The 22,089-nt window shown below is 40.0% G+C and overlaps 2 protein-coding genes across 5 annotated transcripts in view; one reads left to right on the top strand and one right to left on the bottom strand.

The window, feature by feature from the left end:
• Nucleotides 1-3,311, top strand: part of zswim7 (zinc finger SWIM-type containing 7) — a 17,503-nt gene extending 14,192 nt beyond the window's left edge. Inside the window, exon 5 of the mRNA XM_023342375.1 lies at nt 2,949-3,311. Coding sequence (XP_023198143.1) covers nt 2,949-3,059 — 111 coding nt within the window. The 3' untranslated portion in view covers nt 3,060-3,311. The remainder of the gene's footprint in view (nt 1-2,948) is intronic.
• On the bottom strand, nt 3,304-22,089 carry adora2b (adenosine A2b receptor). Of its 4 annotated transcripts, XR_002753486.1 has the most exons (4): nt 21,955-22,089; nt 21,361-21,826; nt 6,962-7,068; nt 6,793-6,880 (listed from the first exon to the last, which is right to left on the bottom strand). XR_002753486.1 is itself a non-coding variant. In XM_023342373.1 (3 exons), exons 2-3 carry the CDS (start codon nt 21,735-21,737, stop codon nt 6,205-6,207), a joined length of 1,053 nt encoding a protein of 350 aa, XP_023198141.1. In that variant the 5' UTR covers nt 21,738-21,826; nt 21,955-22,083; the 3' UTR covers nt 3,304-6,204. The 4 variants fall into 4 exon arrangements, 3 of the variants coding, with proteins under 3 accessions (XP_023198141.1, XP_005800828.2, XP_023198142.1); XM_023342373.1 differs by lacking the exon at nt 6,962-7,068 and having other exon boundaries at nt 3,304-6,880; nt 21,955-22,083; XM_005800771.2 differs by lacking the exon at nt 6,962-7,068 and having other exon boundaries at nt 3,304-6,880; nt 21,361-21,823; nt 21,955-22,083.

The raw sequence follows: 22,089 nt of genomic DNA, 5'->3' as shown, positions 1-22,089 counted from the left end.
ACAACAGACCTACGTGGCCTCAAGTCTCACAAACAAAGCCTTGCAGCTGTTTCTATGTAAACATGACTCGATTTGTGCGTCATTTCTGCCGGATTTTCACAATACATCAGCTACTGCAATGGACAGAGGAACTAACAAGTTCATGTCATCATCTGGGAGGAGGTTACTGGTTTCTCAGTCACAAGCTGGTTGCAAACCTGAGGCCAGCAGGTGTCAGTCAGTTATGATAGATCTGAAATTTGGTTTGATGACGTCAATATGAGAAGCTACAGACTGATAGGAGGAACCAAAGAGCTCTGTAAAGGTAAAGGCAAATCTTCTGAAGTTGGGATATAATTAATTTAATTTCACATAATTACCGCGGTAGAAGCCATTTGTTTGTTAAAATTTTATGAAATATATTTGTTCTATTTGATGTTTGTTGCGAATGACGTAAACTCACAAACGAACGAGGTAATTAGTCCAAGGTTTAGAAACTACAGTGGCTGTAATGCGCCACAGCAAATGTAAACAAAGGTAAAATAACCCGAACAGGTGATCAACTCAAAACCACTCCTACCTTTTTACTCTCTCTCTCTCTCTGTAGTTTAAGCACACCTGTTACCGTGGCAACCGCCTGCTCCCCGCAAGATGAGCAAATATTACGTTAAAAACATAACATTCAGTCCGTTACGATATCAAGTTTCCAGGCTTGATATTTATTTCTCGATTATTAATCAGCGCTTCCCTGAACACAGCGACGGTTGATTGACTAGCTGTACTTGGTGCTAACGTGGCTAACACGAGTAACAGTTTAGTCCAAAGCCTTTTCTGCTAAAATAAAATCTTTAGTGTATGTCAGATACAGACACATTGCATATTGATCTGTTTAGCTAATGTAAAACTGTGTAGCAGACAGGATTCAAGGTGTAGAAGTTGTATCAGTTCTGCCATTATGCTGTACTTAGCTAACGGGAAGCTAACGGTGTGTTTGTGAGACGGCCACGCACGTGACCACAGAATGGGCATCAGCCAATGAATAGCGGCCCCTCTGGTAAGGTCCATGCTGTTCGTTTGTTTCTTTTTATCCGCACACTCCAGTTAACGATTAACCGATTACTTTGACGATTATTTCTAATAGATTAATACAATGAATCATTTCAGCCCTACTTAAATGTATGCATTACAAGATTTTCCATTGACGGGCCAGTTCACGAGCCTATAGTTCTTCTGCAGAGGAATTTTAGACGTATCAGAGTTCACATCACTTCGCCGTACATTGTGTACTTTCCAGCGACGCTTAGAGACATACAACCCGTTTCACAGCCGTTGTGTCTTCTCAGTCGAGCGTGCATCTCTGAGAAAAAAAAAACCCTCTTTGCCCCGCCAAGTGAGACAAAGCACACTGTGGAGTGTGCACAGATGTGTTGTGGTCAGGTTGTGTTTTTGTCTGGTCCCTGATTGGTGTCTCCCCTTCGGTCTCTCCCTAAATATCTTGAAACAAACAAGCTCGGCTCCTTCTCCGACTGCGCGGCTGATTTGTCTCCCTGGAGGATGCAGCTAAAATCAGTGTGAGAAACAGAGAGCTGCAGCAGACCAGGGAGACTCCCAACGAGCACATCAGCAACGCTGACACAAAACACACAACACACACAGCAAAATAAAATTACTTTTACAGTCATAGGGAAGTGCATAAGTTTCTTGCAGAGTCTTATAAAGGGCCTTCATGCATGATTTTCAGCAGCTGGAGTCCATTCAGGGAATATGTAGGCTCAATCTTGGCTCAGTGCAATGTGGACCAGGTCCATTTTGTTTCAAAAAAGTGGGTCAGAGGATAAATAGCTGAGCTGCAACTGCAACATGTGTTGCCTTTCCCATACTAGCAGCAAACTGCCTTCAGCAGATACAACATACTGTATCTACTGGATATTTTGAAGTACTTTGTGATAATGATAAAATTGTGTTAAAAATAAAACTATTCTTATGTTTTTTTAAGTAACTATGGTTGGTTGTGAATGCATGGCACAGCATTTATAGCGAACACAAATATTAAATAAATAAATTCCCATTTAAGAGGATACCGCTTCATTAGAAAAAAGTTAGATTTATATCACTTACCTGCACACAGTAAACACATTTAATCGTGTTTTTGAATTTTCTGATTTATTGATGCTCTCTTGGAACAAACTGGATAAAATAGCTAAATAGATAAATAAAAATTCTCATAAGAAAGTTTTTACTGATTGATAAACAAAACAATAAATAAATAAATAATACCCCTAATAAATAATTTTACTGTTATGAAAAACTCGAGTAGATTGAAAATGAGACATCGAGTATGGAAGCATATTAAAACTAGAGGCACTGATCAGAATGTTTTGCCTAATTTCGGATCTCAGTTTTTATCTTATGTACTGTTCTGCAGATACCAACTCCATTTTTCACTCTTTAACAACTTAAACACCAGAGTGTCGTTTCCACAACCTGTTTCCACTCTGGTTTAAAACACTCAGTGACTGGAAAAAGATCACTTTTTGAGTTTCCAAGCAGCTGGTCTTTGGTCAGAGCCTATTCCAGTCACCAGCCGATTTTTCCAAGCCTCTGTAAGAGGCTCTGTAAAAGATGTCTTAATGCAAATTAAAAATTGCTCACGATCCAGTAATCAAGCTACTGATATTACACGCTTCCAAAAATTAATAAAGTCTAATAATCCCCGTCATCATTTACTCTAGATTTTGGTGCAGAACTTGATTGATGTCTGAAATTAGCCTGCCATTTGCTCCGTGACTCTCGCTCCTAGACTGGAGGATTCTCAAAGGAATATTAGCAACAGGCTCCTCTGATGAGATCTTGTTGTTGGAATTACCGCCGAGTGTCATTGCAGCTTCATATCCGTGACATTAATCATTTTTTCATCCACCGTCTGTGGAATGAACTTGTCTCTTTCTTTCTTTTTTCTTTCCTCCCAGTGCAAACACATCCTGGCCGTCTACCTGTGTCAGGCTATGGCTGTGACTCAACAGGAGAGCGTCTCTGATCAGCAGATGTCCGCGGTGCTGAGCGGGACCGAGGGCCCGTAGCGACCCCCGCTGTATTTATCTGAAAGATAACAGATTCTACTCTGTTTTCTTTTAGAAATGTTCTTGATCTCAAATACTTACAGCTTTATTTTTAGTTGCTTTTTATCTGGAGCTCCATCATTTATGGAGTGAGAGAACATCTGGACACCGAGGTCACTTCCAAACCGTCTCATGATTTTTTCTCATACGCTGCTACTAAATATAATCTTGTCACTACTTTAAAATGTGGGAATAAAATCCGACCTTACCAATATAAACATTGCCTTTATTAACAAAATAATTCACCATACATACAGATTGCATCATGTTAAACAGTTGTAGTTTTGTGTTGAACAAATGAACTTTCACCTCTGGAAAACGTTGGACATCAGCTTGACCACAGTGGAGGCATTTTTCCTGATTAGTAACGACAAGATGGCACACAGACAAATGGATACTTGGGAATGAAAGGCAGGAATGTTGAACTTGCCATTGTTCGCATTACCTTTTAAAATAAAAAAATAAAAAATAAAGGCAACAGTTTGACATCAAGCAGAAAGCCAGACAGCTACAGTACTTATTGTCACACACCAGTCAACAAAGACGATAAGATAACGTTACAGTGCAGTTACAGTATAGATGTCTCCATTGGAATGGCCCTAAACGTTGCGACACTCCTGTGTTTTAGCCCTTGAAATCAGACAGAGGTGGAAATCAACAAACGCAGAAAGACAGAGCAACAGCATAGACCGAGGGCTCCACTTCAGAGCACTTATTTTACACCAGTGAAGCACACCAAAACAGGAAATTAAAATGTCAGTGCAATGTTCATTTGAATAGTGATGACTGTCAGGTGACCTTAACACCTTCTGGTAGTTCGTAGATGGCGTGACTTTGCAGAAAGACCTTCTTATGCAGCTTAAAAGCTTTTCTTTGAATTATAATAATGCCTCTGTGTCTAAAAATATTCACTTTTCACAATCTCCCTCACTGGAATCTGGATTTACTAACCTGTTTTTGTTGGCACACATAACATTACTCGGCTGAGTTAAAGTTTATCTTGAAGATTCAAATCGTTTGTTTTCTGAAATCAAATGGCTTGTGTCTGTTCTGCCTGTGGTTTTTAAGACTGACTGTGGGCGAAGGTTTGAAGTAAGCCCAACTCTTATACCCAAAGCAATGACAGCTATGAAGTCTTATGCAAGCCACTAAAGGGACGTGTGACTAGAACCCGGTCGACATGGAGTTATGTAAAGGACTTTGATCTGAGGTGTCATCTTGCATGATGTCATCGTGAAGCAGCTAAAAAGGCTCGATGCCGGCGCAAAATTAGTTTAAAGGTTACGATCCGTTTTCCACTTGATGTGAAGAAATGCACATCACTGAAGGTGAGTTTTGCAGCTAAACCAACTTCGACCACTTAGTCATTTCCTGTGGAACACATACAGTACAAAGGTGACAGTTTGGTTTTTAGTGGTTGCAGTAAAATGCAAGGCGAAGAAAAGTGACTTGTTTCTTATTCATCCTATAATTAAAAAATATATATTTTGAAAGTGAGTTTCTGTTAAGAGGTTCTAAACAATCTTTGCATTCCCTAAATTTAGTATAAATTCAGTTTAATTTGTCCGAAAAGCTAACGGCTAGTTCGTTGGAGACAAAAGCAAGACTTTAATCATTTAAAAACAACTCTAGCATAAAATAATCAGTTGTTTTCTTCAAATACTATTTAGGAACAGTTACTCTGCTATTAAGGCTTCTGCATTGAGGACTACGGCCTCCATACGTGCGTTGTGCTTTACCCAACTGGTTGCTTTTGACCGTTTTTTTGTCTTGGTCTTTGCCAGGTTAGCCGTTAGCTTAATTGTCCAGGAAAAACACTGTCTAAAAATTGAAGACACTAAGTTATTTACAGCAGGTAAGTTACTAACTGTGAACCAAGATTTTTGCAGTCTTAAACTGATGAAAATAATTAATAATCCCAATTTTAGACCTTAAAACATCTTTAAAAGGCACAGACTTACAATATTAAGCAATTAATTGAGGGGTTTCCTAACCTGTTACTTTTTTTCCCATTGCATTTAGATTGGTGTTATTATTTATTTAGAAATATTTGAAAGTAAGACATCACAAAAATATATTTTTTGTTACATCTTAATCTTTCAGATCCTACTTATGGAGTTTGACCCTCGACCTGCTTAAGGTTTAGAATTATATTCATTTTAGTTTGCTATCTCTGGGTTAGGATAATAAAACCAAAACATTCATTACAGTAACTAACCACCAGCTGCTTGGGTTGTATATAAATGACAAGTTAGGCTTTGATGCTTTGAAGGGCAATTAAAGTAGATAGAAAATCAAATGAATTATTCATGTACGTCTTGATTTTAGATAAAACTTGTCTTGAAAATGTTTTAAATGTCATTTAATGAACCCCTGTTAAGCAGAACCTCACAATTGAAAAAAAGACTATACTGTCCCTTTATTTGAAAATTTTTAGCACTCTAAAAACTTGGTGCTTATTTAAGGAACCATGATTTCAGCTTGTCTGAGAAAACTGATAAATGATATGCAAAGATTCACACTTTTACCTCAACTGCTTCCTTGAGAATTAAATTCATAAATCTAGGCTGAAGAAAATGTGTCCTCCTCTCAGCAGATGGATGAAGCAAAGATCTGTGAGCTGCAGAATATCCACAGGTTAGGATAGCTACCACTGAACCTTTCTTTAGCTCCACAAGTACAGATGTAGCCCACACACTCACGTTTGTTTGATCAATACATTCTGAAAGACAAGGTCTTGTAATAAATAAATTATTTGAACACTGGCACTGAATGTTGAGAGTATAAAAAACAGCAGGGCACAAAAAGAGGAGTGTTTGTAGTTGGAACAGGGCGAATTCAGAACAATAAATAGCATCTTGAGTTTGGATCCTCACAGTCCTACAAATCCAGTTTGCTTCAACTATTTAAACAAAACTCCTTCAACAACAACAAAAAACAAGTTATTTAAGACTTGTAGTTGAATACTTCACAGACCCCCATCCCGTCCCAATACAATTCATAAATAAAAGTCTACATTCAAGGTGGGATTGACATCGGTTCATCTTCACATTGTTCTGTAAACATTAGAAACCTCGCGCCTTGACGTTGATGGAGTCCCCCGCCTCTACAGCAGAGGGTCAATGGTCACTGTGACCTGGTCTCTGTTGCGTCTGCTGCCGTTGGAGCTGAGGTAAAGCTCCTCCTTGTGGCAGAGGAAGTGCTGCACCAGGATTTTGCGGAAGGTGTTCCGGAAGTCCTGAATGCGGTAAGCGTAGATGATCGGGTTGATCACGGAGTTGGCGTGAGACAGAATGATGGCCACGTACATGACAACCGGAGGCTTCTCCAGATCGCCGTAAAACAGCGTGAGGCAGTTGAGGATGTGGACGGGCAGCCAGCAGACGGTGAAAAGTCCCACGATGATGGAGAGGGATTTAGCGGCCCGGATCTCCTTCTGCAGCAGCCCCTTGTTCTGGTTGTCCCCGTTGCCCACACACTTGAGCTCAATCTGCCTCAGCTGCTTCCTGGCCACGGTGAAGATCTTCACGTAGATGCCCAGCATTATGAGCAGCGGCACCAGCACGCACACAAAGAAGTTAAAGTACACCATATACTGCATGTCCACCACGCTCTCAAAGTAACACTCTTTGCAGTTCGTGTTGTTGACCGAGCTGCAGTTCTCCCGACTCGAGTCCTTCAAGTTCCACCCAAAGAAGGGAATGAGGCCGATGACAAAGGAGAGGATCCATAAAATGGCTATTATCTTTCTGGCGGTCTTCCCCGTCATCAACTCCTTGTACCTGGAGAAAACGGGGCACAGGTTAGTATTATTCACAAAGGTCACAGTGATCTCACAAAACACAGTTTTATCCATAACTCACAATATCTCAAAGGTCAAAGTCACGATGAGATCATACATTCCCTGAACAATATTCAGCTTCGTGTTCAGGGGCAGAAGCAGAGATGGTCACTGTCGCGTTCTGTTTTTCTGAGAATCAGAAAGAATGTGGAAAAAAGTGAGCTGAAGGTGAAAATCTGCTCCAACAGCTTGAAGGCGTGTCCGAACATGTGTGATGGTTTCCAGTCTTGAGAAGGCTTTATGGAAAAATGCAAACTTTCTTTTTGTGTAACAAGTTTTGCAAGGAAAACAATAGTGTAAGAGAATTGTTGATTGATGTGTTGTATGCAAAATCCTGCAAATGAATTTTGCTCTTGGCTTCATTTTCTGTTGCTTATGTGCACAAAGACACAAAAGCTCTGGCTTATCAAACCAGGAAAGCACAGATAGAGATCTGCTGCAACAACATGGATCCAAACAGGCTTGTCTTTTGTTACAGTCTATCAATCTGATCTTAACAACCACTATAGGGAAAAGAGAGGATATCACCCCCAACATCCTGCAGCAGCCTGAAAAACAGGGTTTAGTCTGTAGGTGCTGCTTATCAAACAACATGGTTATCTAATCATGAACAAATATGAGTCCACTATAAATAAAACTCCATATCTGATATGTCTGAAAAACGTTATAGAGCACTTTCTAAGGAATTTTAGGTCTACAATTCCACAAAGAAAAAGCTTGTTGGAAAGGAAGTGAGGACCGCTGTCACTCTTCCAGGAAGTTCCTCCTGAGGTCAAACTGTGAAAACATCCGTTAGCATGTTAGATTTTACAAAAACACTAGAAAAGTGTGGCCAGCTTCGAAGGGTTCTCCGAAAAAAAGAAGAAAAAAAAAGTCAACATGGCGGCACAGTTGAGGTTTACAAAGTTAGGTGTAAACAGACACAGTCACCGTGTTTGGTACGATGGTAGTGACGCGATGCTTTGGACTTGTTTTGAAGGCTGTGTTGCATTTACTGCTGATGTCAGACTTGGTTCACACTCAAGATAGCAGAGTTCCAGTTATCGTAGTCGGACAAGTCAGTATTTCAAAATGGTGACACCCAAGTAGACATTGTTCGGAGTACGTCTTACTAACATCGTTTTCTTAAGCAAACACCACTTTTAATTCGTTCAGAATTAGAAGTGCTGTTTGCTTAAGAAAACATTGATTTTAGATGCACTCTTACATGTGTGTCTTGTAAAATAAATATGTTTCTATCACAGCTTGCCACTTTACTGCCATAAAGAAATGCAAAGTTGGTCTTACCACTTTCCTAGTGAAGTCTGACTTCGGGGAACGCTCCAGTCAATTTCCCCGACTGGGAATTCAGAATTTCTGAGTTCCGACTACAAACGGGACACCAGGAGCTACAAAACCGGGACTCTACAGTCACTGAGTCAACCATGAGCTACACACCAAAGACTTTCTACAATCAAAACTGAACAAACTGGACGATGCTCTACAGCTCAGCAGCAAATCTACAACAGAAAAAGACTCAAAGTGCAGCAGAAAACCAAAGTGTAGATCGCTAACTGATTAAAATGTTTGGTTGCATTATCAGAGGGTTGAGCAAAACAGATGGCTACAGCTGTAAAGCAATTCCTACTAACACTGCACAACAAGAAAAAGGGGGATAGGTGATACTGGATACTGGACTGCACTCAAAATCTGGTCTCCACTTCATACCTTGCACATGTACAGAACTAAGTAACTTTCATTTTACTGTCAGTCCTGTACTTTATATTTTATATTCATATTTTATACTGTATTTTATTTTATTCTGGAGTAACCTCACAACATTGGACCCTCAAAACACTGTCCTGAGCCGTATGCAACGAAACTTCGTTCTGTATACACCCTGTGCATGCAAAATGACAATAAAGTCAGTCTAAGTCTAAGTCTAAACACCTGTTAAGAAAATCTATAAATAGCTTAATGGAATTGAAGAAATGCTGTATTTTTACATTAAGTATTTATTCTCCACAGAATCTACATGCAGCCATGTTCTATGTGCCTCTGTTGAGTTAAAATGAAAGTAACAAGTCTCCTGTGTCTTTTATTTGTATATCAATGCATGCAAGTCTTGGTCTGTGAACAGGTAGCAGGTGTTTTACATGTTCTTTTTTTCAAATCTAAGATTTGTGCTAAAATCCTCCCCGGTGTTTCAAAGTGATATCCAGTGACGTCAGTTCAACCTTATAAGTGGAGATACATTGTTGATGTTACTGTTATAAAATGGCTTAAATTAAGTATTTGCAAAGCTCAATGTCATTTTCACAGGTGGCGGAGCGTTGTTGTTAGTAGCTGCTGAAAGTAACTAAAAAAAGTTACTTTCCAAATCAAGCAATCAGTAATCTAACTAAGTTACTTCTTCCAGGAGTAATCAGTAATCGGATTAAAGTTACTGTTTCAAAGTAACTATGCTCTGGTGATAACATGCATCAAGATGCAAGAACCTGCAGTAGGTTTCTCATTAAAACGTTCCCTGGCTGAAACATGAAGCCCAGAGCAGCAGCTGTACATCAGGGAAGCTGGGTGAATCATTTTGGGTTCTGTCTTGACCGTCCGGATCACGTGAACCACGCTGGGAGCCCAACATGCCTTTTCCTCAAAGTGACTCAATGGCACAGCCGCACGCTAATGACTCACGAGGACGCTGACAGGGACACGCTTCCAAACACGGGGGTCAGTCTGAGCTCGAGGTGTCACATGTAATATGTCTGGCTGTGAGTGCTGCACACTGAATAGGGAAGAACACGACGCTTTTCTTGGCTAACACTGAGGAGAGCTCTGAAAGGATCAGGCATTCAGACTGCTGTATGCCTGCAGACAACAGAAGAGGCCTATTTCGTTAATGTGACACACTGCAAAAACACAACTTTCTTTCTCTATTTTTTGTTGAAAATATCTTAGTACACTTGAACTAAGAGAAAACAAACTGACAAGTGACCTTCCAGCAAGATATAGCAGCTTGTTTTAACCCAATTAATTAATATTGATGAAAAAATGATGACGTGTTATCGGAAACATGTCTTCGTATGAGTAGAGATGCTGATACGACTGGTCCGATATTTACATCTGTATCGGTCCTGATATTGAAAAAAGTTCAGCAGCTATTGGTGACAATGTGCCAGGTCCATAAGGGCAGATCTAATCAGTCTAATTCTAAGCTTTGTGCTCTTTGTCATACTTTATTTATTTTACATTATATTTAGAATTCCTAATTACACTGACTGAACCATTTGAAAGATTTGACGCAGTTTATTTTTATATTTTTGTCCAAAGTAAACTATTGCTTTTGTCAGTTTCTTTGTTATTTTTTCTTACATTGGCTGTTATACTCCTAATTGCACTAACTAAATAGTTTTTACATGTTTGACCAAGCTTCTGAAGCTATTGGTGTATTTAAGTGTTCTGTATTGGTGCAGAGTTATCAAATAAATTTGTAATCTGGTGCATTTACGTCTGCGTCTTTTAAAAAAAACAAACACTTTAATTCAATTCTACAACGTTTTTCTGTATTGGATTGGTACTGACCGATACTATAACGCAGATTTCTGTATTGGTATTGGAAATTTAAAAGAAAAGTGGATTGTGCATCTCTAGTATAAATCTCTAGTATTTGTTTTTTTTTTCTTTTTCAAAAGAAATATATTATGTACTTTGTGTCGTTTACACTGTCGGTGAAAGGTTCGTCTGAAATAAACTAAACTAAACTAAACTAAATTGTCTCCCAGTAGATTTAGTACTTTTTAAATCACTATTAAGGAACTATTGACTTATAACAAGCTCTTACATCTTGCAAAAAAGTGAGTTGTCAGTTAGTTTTGTTTTATTTTGAGTGTACCAAGATATTTGCACTAGAAACTAGGAAATAAAAATAGATTTGGGTTTTTGCAGTTTCCTCCCACTTTACAATTAAGTCCTACTTTGTGTTGGTTTGTCACAAACAATCTCAATAAAAGATACATTGAGTTTTTCTGTGTATACCGTGAGAACGTCCAAGGCCTTTTACAAGGCTTTGTTTCGTAACTCCTCAGGCAGTACTTCCTGGATTTAGTCTCCGCATTAACTGGATGGAACAATAGCATAATATGATGATAAATGAACAATCGTTTTATTCTGCGGAGCTGCGGTGATGGAAATGTGGATTTAATCTGGGCTTCGTGACAGAAAATCACTATTCCTGTTTTACAGGGAATTTGATTGTAAAACAAAAGTCAGGTTACCATAACAGCAGAAATTATTTTTAATCATTATCCCGTTCTGCCCTTTCCTTTTTATAATTCTGATAGCTATGAGTTTATGAGCCCTGGCTCTGTCCTGTGACCCCTGCTGGGGCCCTGGCGGGACGCCCCACGGGGCATAAATAATAAAAACACGCCACCCAGAGCAGCACAGCAGAGGAAACCAAGGAGCTCATCATGGCCTGTGCGCTTCCTTCATTACCCACAACATCCTGCTGTTCGTCTCCGTCGCCCGCTCCTTCTTCCCTTTAATCTCTGAGTACAACGGCAAGTATGGGATCCGTTTCCCAGAGGGCCCATCTCCTGAACACCGCTCCCCACTTTCTGCTTTTCGTCCGTGGAGACAGCGAGCAAACCGGCGGCTGAGCGGATTAGTCCTGGCATGACGACAGCCCGCCGGCATCTATCTTTGTTCTGCTTTCTTCTCCAAACTCCACTTCCGCCCCCAGGGGCCACCGACCTGTGCCACGCCACACGCAAACGCGGCCTGAGCACTCCCAACATCCACTTTGAAGTCCAGCTGCGTCCACAGCAAAACCCCCACAAACTGTTCAACAGGTGACAGCAGAGTGTTTGTCACTGACCTGGACAACCCCTCAATCATATCAACTCCATTCAGATTGTTTCTACAAACTAACTGGTGAGAAGAAAACTGGTGCAAAGTTCCTGCAGGAGACAAAGTCTCTGCTGTAAATCTGTCTGCACATCTTCACTGAGTCTTCTGGTTAAATACTATAACCGCAGCCCAATTAATAAACCAACCATGAGCTTCCCAACTCCCAGTGATGCTCTGTGAAGACTACAATAGCAATAAACTACACTAATATAATCTAGCACAGTATATTACTAAAACTTAGTTTAGCTGGTTTAAAGTCCTTTAATGAGATATCAAGAACCTTGAAGAGTCCAGAGATTTCTCCAGCTGCATAGCATAGCCACTGCATCGTTAAACCAATAAGCTAGTAAGCTAGCTTCTTTTGAAGTTAATCTTTTGCTAGCTTTCAAATTAGACAAATGACTGTCATTTCCAGACAGACAGCCATGTTGTGGAGAAAATACGTCACGCAATAAGCTTTTAAAAAGTGCTAAATTTACCAAGTGCTTTAAGTCTCTGTATAAAAATCAAAATAAGTTGCATAATATTAAGATTCCTACTATAATCAGTATGTTCTATTGTTTGAACAGCAGAGAGAATAACCTCAATTTTCCATGTGTACAAGCAGTCTGTGTAAGTAACTCTGTTCAAAGCTATGCTAACCTTTGAACAGTTATTCAAAGGTTAATAAAGTAACATTTTTCATAAACAACCATAAGATTTATTTCTCTTAACGGTGTTTTAAGACAGTAGTAGTTAACTCGGTTGGCCCGTCTTAGCTTTAATTTCCGGGATCAACTAATCTGGATTCAGTCTCCATGTGTAGTTATTTAAAATAGGCAAGACAGTAACTGTTTATGATCTTTTCACAGAAAATCTTGAAGTATCCCTTTAGGCTCCGTCTGTTGAGTCCCGACTAAAAGCACATAAAATTTAAGAGAGTCACTCATTCGCTACCTGAACAGAACTAAACAGGCCATAAGGCAGCTTCTTCTGCAGAAGATAAAATCCTCTCAGCAGCAGCTCGTCAATTAGAGGGAACAAAGCAGGGTTTAATAAACAGAGACACAACTGGTTGATTATGTTTATCGCTGCTCAGAAACACAGATCAGTTACAGGAGGCGACGTGAAATAGTTCTGCTTTGGGGCCATCGAGGTGTTAAGTTTCAAAAGCAGCAGATAAATGCAGTGATAAATGAAACTGATTACGTCACGATCTCTCAGTGGTGGAACAGGTTTTAGGTTTTCTATGACTTTGACGGAGGGTTAATTTGGAGGCTTCGCTGAAGCTGAAGGTCCTGCTGAAGGAATTTCCCCTCAGTGGTGAAAATGTCATCGCTGATGGGGGTCGACCTCATCACGTCAGGCTCGAGTCACTTCCAGATTCGATTTCTCTGCTGACTGATTTATTGACTTTAAGATTCTTTCACCACAGTGATTCAAAATGTTTGTGTTTTTACATGAAATTGAAAGTTTAAAATCTGCGATAAGATCAAACAAACCAAGAATTTAGCTCTACTTTAGATGCACTAATCTTAATCACAGACACATTATCTAGTTAAAACAACAAAAGACCCTAAATATAAACAGGTTAGTATATTTTCTTTTGTAGTTTAGTTGATGACAAAGAATCCTAAATGCATATTTTGTAGTTTGTAGTTTAGTGTCATAGTTTATTTAAAAGTTTCTTCCTAATTTATTACTTCACTAATAGTTTTTTTCCTTCTCAAAATTAATCCTAATCAATATTTATCTACTTATTAAATATATTTAAAAATGTGAATATTTAATAGGACAGTGTGGAAGTATTCATGTTCCACCTCAAGGTACGTCACAACCACAAACTTTAATGTGTTTAGGTTCACCACCCGTTCACTCACATTTAGATGTTTCATATTTAGATGTGAGTGAATGGGTGAATGCCTGCATGTCGTGTGAAACGCTTTGAGATCCTCTGGGCTTGATTCTTGAATCTCCCATGGCAACCATTCAGTTGTGAAATAGCGTCGCCTTTGAGATGCAGTTCCTCCTTTGAGCGGCTGTCCTCCCTCCTTCAGACTAGCCAACATCAATTAGCAAACACTGGTGGAACTGCATCTGCTGAACTCATTATAGGAGCCACTTCTCAGAGCAACACTGGTAAAAACGTTAAAGGGTTAACTGAGGAATGATGTTGTGATGACTTCGTGAAGGTGGAGTTTCAAAACGAGGAGGACTTTCTTAAAGAGACAGAGGCCCAATTTCAAGACGCTAAATTACAGTCAAATTTCTTTTAAGTCATATTTGATATATTCAACATTTTTATAACAAATAAAGGCAGCAGTGACTTGATTGTGTTACAAAAATAGCACTGAGAGGCTGGGAAAGACTAACAAAATCATAAAATCGCGGTGAGATGAACAGCAAAGATATGATCATTGTAAGAACAAAACCAAGAAACCCACAATCACACTCACTCCTCTGCAACAACACAGAGCTACACACACTGCAAGGCTTTGCATCACACTGCAGCTCATTGCTTTATGTCACAGCTGATCCTTAGAGATGCAGCACTCCTCGACTCACGGCACATTCTGGATCCTGAAGCTGCACCTTTTCCCATCATTGTCCGTGTGACGAATCCGTAAATAGGGATTGGCTGTTTTGAAGTCCAGCCAAAACATATCAAAAACATATTTGCCACCAGCAGAGTTTCACCTCGTTCTTCAACTCTAAATCCACTTCACCGCATTACGAAGCCGCGACGCAGACACTCCGTCTCCGCAAAACACGACCCAGTAACACGATATTTGTCTGAGTCAGACACCTGGGGCAGAGCGAGGTTTCATTTTCTCTGACTGGGATCCGCAGATGAGGGTACAAATAATTCTTAAGAGTTGTCTGATGTGTCTGAGTTGATCTCAGAAAGCAGCCAGAGGGGCTGTTTCTGAGAAGTAAGAACAGCAGGGCTGGAGTTGGGGGGAGCCCTGAGTGTGTGTTGTGGCTCGGGTATATTGAAGCATCTGGCCTCTCTCATCACTTCTACCTGGGACAGAATCGTGGCGTTTCCAGGCCTGCAAACTGGCCAAACTCGCACACTAACACCTCTGGATGTGTCATTGAGCTCAACATACACACTGATCTTATTTTCTGCATGTAGAGTCTGCAGCTGTGTGGGTCGGGTAACTACTGAGCCGTAAACAAGTGTTTCCTCCTTACAGATGTCTTTTGTTTCCGTTTTTCTTGGCAGAGCTATGAAGCGTTTGCAACAGCTAACCATGTTGGAGGAGTTTTGGCATGCTGTTTTAATTCAGGCACATTGGAGGATTTTGTTTAAAACTGCGGTATGTAACATTAATAACATATTAACACATAATCTGCGTCGGGGAAAAAAAACACTAAATCGAGCTCCTCTAACCCCTATCCCTAACCCTAATGCTGTGGTCCTACTGCCATCTGCAGAAATACACTGCTTGGTCAAAAACAACCAACCAGAGGGGTGCTGTGGTGGCACAGGGCCAAAGCACAACCCACATTTGGAGGCTTTATTCCTCAAAAAGGACGTCACAGGTTCCATTCCCAGCCTGGTGACCTTTGCCGCATATCTCCCCCCTCTCTCATTACCTACTTTCCTGTCTGACCACTCTCAAATAAAGGCCACTAGAGCCAATAAAACCATAAAAAAACAGACAATCAGACCCAGCCAGTAGCGCATACACACGCGTGACTGACAGCGCTAAAACTCTCCTCCTGCCTCCGGTTGGTTGTTTTTGTTTGGGAGCAGAGCATTTCTGCAGATGGCAATAACAGCACTGGGACGAAGTTGGTTTTTTTCACAGATCATCTGTCTCATATTATACTGTCAGGACGTAATGAGAGTTTTAACAAATGTGCAAAAAACAAACATATTCTTGTAAAAGCTGCATTCTGCAGCTCTCAGGCCTCCACAACATTTTCAGGTTAGACTGTAAGAACATTTTAATTCCAGCTTATGTCATTTTCATTCTTACACCTTGCATAGAAACCCCAGAGTTCAGAGTCAAAGAAAGCAAGAAAAGTTGTCTTCATGTCACGGTATCCGTCACTAAAGTTCCAGATTGTTGTTGTGTGATCTGTAACTGCTTTAATGTTTTGATAGTGATAGCTGTGGTAGAGACAGACGCATGAAAGCGTGTTACCATGAACAAGCATGAACAAGTTCAGTATGTGCAAAAGTCTCCAGGTTTTTTCCTTCGTGTTGCTCTACTAAACCGGAGAGAGCTCTACATGACATTGCTGTTTCATCTGTTTTGATTTATTTTTTATATCTGGCAGTGATGTGTTGGTAGTTTTTATTTTAGCTCTTTCAGTCACGTTGTCAGAAAAGCTCGACTTCTTTAAGACCAAAACCAAAAGATTGATAAGATTCAAGTTATGATTGAACAGGTGGGTCAGTATATTTCTAATAAGTTGCTTTGGATATATTTTCCCCTAACAAATAAAATCATAATTCTAAAACAGGTTTTTGTTCATCTTCGATATAAAAATCTGAATTGTTGAAACAACTTATCGGATTAATCACGATTAACCTATTAATGAAACAATCATCAACTAATTTAGTAATCGATTAATTGTTAACTGGGATATACAGAAAAAATGCTATTTGGTGAAAAAAAACAACAACATTCAGAGCAAGTAGTTTAGCCAAAACTGTACAAAAATATTTTATATTTCATATAAAAACTCCTTTGACTGTAAATATGTTTGAGCCAAAACTCCTCAAGAAAATAGCTTTAACTTCACCCGGTTCAGGAATGTGATGTTTTTGCATTTTAGGCAATAAAAAGTTAATTTCCTTTTTTAAAGATGTATTTTTAAAAATACTTAAGTGGTTAAATGAAAAATCTGCAGAGTGCGCCATTTTTTAAAAATCCAATTAATTGTCAGAATAATCGATTACCAAAATAACCATTAGAAAAATTGTTTGATTAAAAACATAGCAAACTTGTAGGGACTCCTCGGTGCTCACAAAGCCAAACCTTTCAGAATGAGAACATTTCTGCTCTTGGAGTAACAACAGTCAGGCTTTTCTGCGTGGGGGGAAGCTTCAGATTTAATACATTTAATACAGATTTACAAGCTTCAGGTTTTTGCTCTGTGGGGTCAGAAATAGACGTACAAATGGGGGACTTTACAAGCCGCTCGCTCGGTGGCAGAAAACTTTCATCCAGAGTTTGTGTCAGACTGTCCTTTCTTGCCGGGGTTTTTGAGCGTAATGGAAATGACAGCGGATCCGACACGGCACGAACGGCCCCCACAACGAGCCGAGAGAGCCGACAGCTGACAGCTGACACGGCCCAAAAACAACAACACCTGCAGACAGACGCTTCCCATCTGATCGCTGAAAGCTGCTGCTCCTCAATACATGGAAATATCAAGCAGCACCGTGCTGTCCCTGCTGGCAGCTCGATCTGTCTGTTTCTGTTTTCACGGGAACACACACACACACACACACACACACACACACACACACACACACACACACACACACACACACACACACACACACACACACACACACACACACACACACACGCACAGAGTACAGCTCACTGGCCTCTGCCATCAGCTCTGACACTCAGTGGCAAGTATCGATCCAGAGGCTTCGCCTTTTCTCTAATCACTCAACCCTGTTTTATTTTTTTTTGTTTGTTTTTGATAAGTGCAAACAATACATGTCGGTAAATTCAGCCTCTTTTTAAAAAAACTCACAAAAACCCCCAAAAGAAATGGGACAACTTATTAGTTTTAAATATTGCTAAATATTGTTCTTTTAGTTTATCAGAATAAAACACATTTACTGCTAATTTTGTTGGAACCATGCTCAGTCACGGAGAGCTGACTGACCTGATGGAACATTTATCAAAGCAGAGTTAATTTATGAGTCAAAAGCATTAAGATGAATTCACGTCTAAATTACTGCTTGGGGGGGAAACTTTTGTTTGCGATGATTTCCTAAGAGTTTGTGTTTTTATTGTTCTTTCTCTGTGTCCGTCAACAGAACACAAAGAAAAAGCAGCCGGGCGTCGGTGTGGAGCAGAAAAGCATGGAAGTCAACCGTGAATGGTTTTGGTCTCTGAGCCCTCGGGCAGCGCAGCGTTGGAAACAGATTAGCGGAAAACACAGGATGAGCTCAGGAACCGTGCTAAGCAGCGCTCTGAGTGAATTCACTGCTGTGTCCTAAAGTTAAATCTCTGCCAGGACTCAAGAGCAGGACTTATGTTGCAACTTTTACAGAAAATCACAGTGCAGGATAAAGTTAAACCAACGTGTTAACACACCTTTATAGTAATCAGTGACTTAAAGCTAAAAAAAAAAGAATAAATAAACAAATACCACCTGCTGAAATCCAACGATGTTTATTTCACACTCAGCCTGGAGTTTACCATGAACCAATTTGGTGTGGAATTTAAAAGCAGCATTTATGTTGGACCAACGTTTAGCTGTACTGGTGTAATGCTGCACTAATACTGATTTCTGATTTTCTTTTGTGGCTTGCTCAGACAAATACATTCAGCTGAACCTGGGTTTTAATGTAGCAATCAAAGGAGTTGCAAGATGATCCCTGTTTATGCATAAAAGCAGGTTTCCTGCACGTGTTACCTGAATTTTCTCAACTAGACCTAAAATTATGCTGGTTTTTATGCATTCAACTTATCTGTCAATGCTAGTCACGGCAAAAATTGGAAAATTTAGATTACTGGCAACTACAATAATTGATGCTCCACTGTACGTTTGGCATTTAATTCACTCACAGAATATGTATGAAATTGCTGCGTTCAAAAGCCAAACGCTTCCAAAGTAAAACTTTTTCCTACCAACCATCACAACATGTGATGTAAAATAAGTTAGCAAAACAAATCTATGATTATTACTCAGATGTCAACCTGTTGGATTTCTGTTGCTTTACCATCAAATGTAAATCAAATATGTAAGGAAGTAAGATGACTTTCTGCATCCTGGCACCTGATCAATTTCAAAGGACTGGCTGGATAAATCCAGAGTGCAATAATGCAATTATCATTCCAAGTTTATATGAGGCAATAAGCTTCATGGGAGATTTATAAGATCCCTGATCTGATTCTGATCTGTGCGTCTCTCTGAAGACAAAAAAGCATTCACCTCATATGAAGATGGCGTGAGTGGAGGTCTGCATGCTTCTGCTTCTGCATTATTAGCATATCTGTTTAAACAGCTGAAGCTCCAACGCTGCAGATAAATGATCATCATGATGTGATTAATTAGAGCACTGCTTGGTGGGATTAAGGCTGAATCTCATTTCACTCCTTAACCCTCAACCTTAAAGGAGAAAGGGGAGTTTGGTTTGTTGCTGAGGAGTAAATAAAGATTTATAGGGAATGGCTGCCTTCCAGGTGCAAACTTGGAAATGAAGAAGCAGACGATTTTACGTCGACAAGTGAAAACGTCCCAGCACATCAGGTCTAATCACTGTCAATTACTGGTGATCAGATTAAAAATAGCAAATATAAATTTAGAAAAAAGTAATATGATATAACTTTCATTTCTTCTCAACAAGCTAATAAAGTGAAAACATACTGTAGCAAGAAGAAAATAATTTTAAAGAAGCATTAAGTTTTTAATGTTTTATCAATACAGATCCAATGATCCGGCTTCTGATCCGGATGATAATGAGTCATGTTGGGTTTTTTTATGACGTCTGACATGTGGAGTCTGGCTTCAACCAATCCCATTTCTGGGTTTTTTAAATCATTCTTAAGACTAAAATAGAAAAGAAATATGCTGCTCACTCCTTGCCAGCAGCATTACAAGTTATTATAAGATCGCCACCATTTGTAAAAACAAACCTAAACACTTATCAGATCATCAAACTCAAAGTGCATGTGGTGAAAATCCTTTTATAAACACATCAGATCTTTGTGCTTGTAAAATATTGGATTCCAGTTACAAATCAAAGTTAAAAATTATCAGGCTGATTGATTGGTGCATCTCTAATTATCCAATATTACTCCCAGTGATAAATATATGTACTTAGTTAAATACAAGCTGTCATATTTAATCATACTTTATTTCCTTCAAACATGTTATTACTATACATGAAACCTGTCATTTTATAAACTTTGTAAAATGTAAAAACCCTTTAAATACTTTAAAGTAAACCGCATTTGTTCGCAGTTGCTCTACATTAAAAAGCATAAAAAATACCATCTGCCTCTGTAACAGTTTACAGGATATTATTAGTCATCTTATTATGATATAAGACGACTTATATCATAATATCAGTAGTGCCCCGGTCTGACTCATATTTTAACCACTATTGGTATTCAGCAGCAAAAGACAAGGGAGAGGTTGTGGCTTTATCCTGCATACTGTAACGAGGATACGCAAAGACGTTTTGACTAAATTTTGAGAGAGAGGGAAAAAAAAGTCTTACTTTTTTTTTGCTCATAAATACAAATCAAACCCTTCCTGAAAAAATAAAATGATGGCTTTATAAAACTGGCATTATTTTTAAGAATCTCTGCTTGGTGTAAAGTAAAATCATTTTCAGACTCTTAGAGTTTGAAGTAAAGAGATGATCTAATCTATTCAAAGCAATCCTTAAATTAAGAAAACAACATCTGCCTCATCAGCCAGCTTCATTGTTATGCCACGTTTTATTAAAATCCCCAATAACCCTTCATTAGATATCAGAAAGAAACGAAGAGAAAAAGAGTTCCGGCTCAAAGCGCAGATCATTTCTGTTCCAAGCTGTTATGTTGTCCCTCTCATACGATGACGCCCAGGGCAGAGAGCCATAATACCACCTCTGGGAGTTCGGGAATTCAGTCCAAGTTATGAGCTTTCCCTGTTTATGTGCGCCAGAATAAAAACCCCGTCAGTCACAGGGGCGCAACTACAGACTTTCTGAGGTGAATGTGAACATGTCATCGGCGCCCCTAATATTTCACGTGTTTTGTTTTGGTCATTATTATTACACTTATTGTTGAGATGTGTGTGATAGGTGTGTCTATCAGATATTATAGCAATACGGAATAAATCGCGTCCCGTGTTGGTTCAATAAGGGGCGGAGACAATAACAACCTGTTATTTTAGGCTGGCTTAAGCTAACCTGAATATGTACAACTCTCTTGTTGATACACTGACATTACTTACCTTCCGTCTTTCAACCACTTTGAAAAGCTTTTCTTCGGCTCTCCAACATCTTTATCCCTCCCCCTTCCGTTTTCTGTTTTGTGCCCCGGAGTTTTTTCCTGCCGACCATCTTTAGCTCCCTGTTGTCGAGGCATTACTACAATTCAAATTTAAAAGGAAAAAAAATCGCGCCTCAGGGCCGCTGCCCAAACTGCCTGTATGGGAGGAGAGAGGCGCCTAATCAGTGCTGTTCCTCTGTTATTGATCATTTCATACACAAACAGCTGTTAAGTACTTAAAATGCTGACAAGAAAAAAAAAATCCCCACATCGTTTTTGCGCCCCCTCTAGTGCAGCGCCCCTATGCGTTGCATGCACTGCATACCCACTTTTTGCGCCACTGGTCAGTGACAACGCGCGGACTCACCTCAGTGGGATCTTCACCGCCAGATATCTGTCAATCGCGATGGCCAGCAGGCTGAAGATGGAGCTCTGAGTGAGTACCAAGACGAAACAGGCGAGGAAGAGGCAGCCGTAAAAGTTCAGGTACAAGCCGACGCTGATGATTATGGCGAAGGGGATGGCGAGGCAGCCGACCAGGATGTCAGCCACAGCCAGAGACACCAGAAAGTAGTAGGTGGCGTTTTTCAGCCTGCTGTTGATCGCCACAGCCCAGCACACCAGCACGTTGCCGCATATGGAGAGGACAGCGATCACTGCTTCAATCGCGATGTATGATGCATTCATCTCAGTAGAGTGCGTCCGGCCTGAAATCTGCAGGTGGGTTACATCAGTGACGGTCATCCGCGACGCCTCTAGTCCCAGAGAAGGCAACAAGTCTGTGTGCTGTAATCCAGGGATACTCCACAAGTGGCTGCAGGAGGTGCCATCTGCTGCGAAGTGAGGAGGGCACTTTTAGACGAGATGGTTTGTGGAAACTTAACCAAAAAACCCCAAACCAAAACAACAACAAAAAAACTTCAACATCCGTCTGTTTAATCTGATTATCTGTGTGACTTACCTTACTGAGATCACGCATGGCCTCTGGATGTCCTCACACATGCAGCGGCATCTGTACGTCGGTGGTGTTGGTAGCAGTGTGTCACACAACTTCCCTCACACAGCGGTTTTCTTGCAGAGGAGGAAGCGAGAGAGG

Source organism: Xiphophorus maculatus, chromosome 11 (genome assembly GCF_002775205.1).
Source record: "Xiphophorus maculatus strain JP 163 A chromosome 11, X_maculatus-5.0-male, whole genome shotgun sequence".
In the NCBI taxonomy this organism is placed as follows: Eukaryota; Metazoa; Chordata; class Actinopteri; order Cyprinodontiformes; family Poeciliidae; genus Xiphophorus; species Xiphophorus maculatus.
The sequence above is the reverse complement of the archived record's forward strand: the minus strand, read 5'-3'. Positions and strand labels throughout refer to the sequence as shown.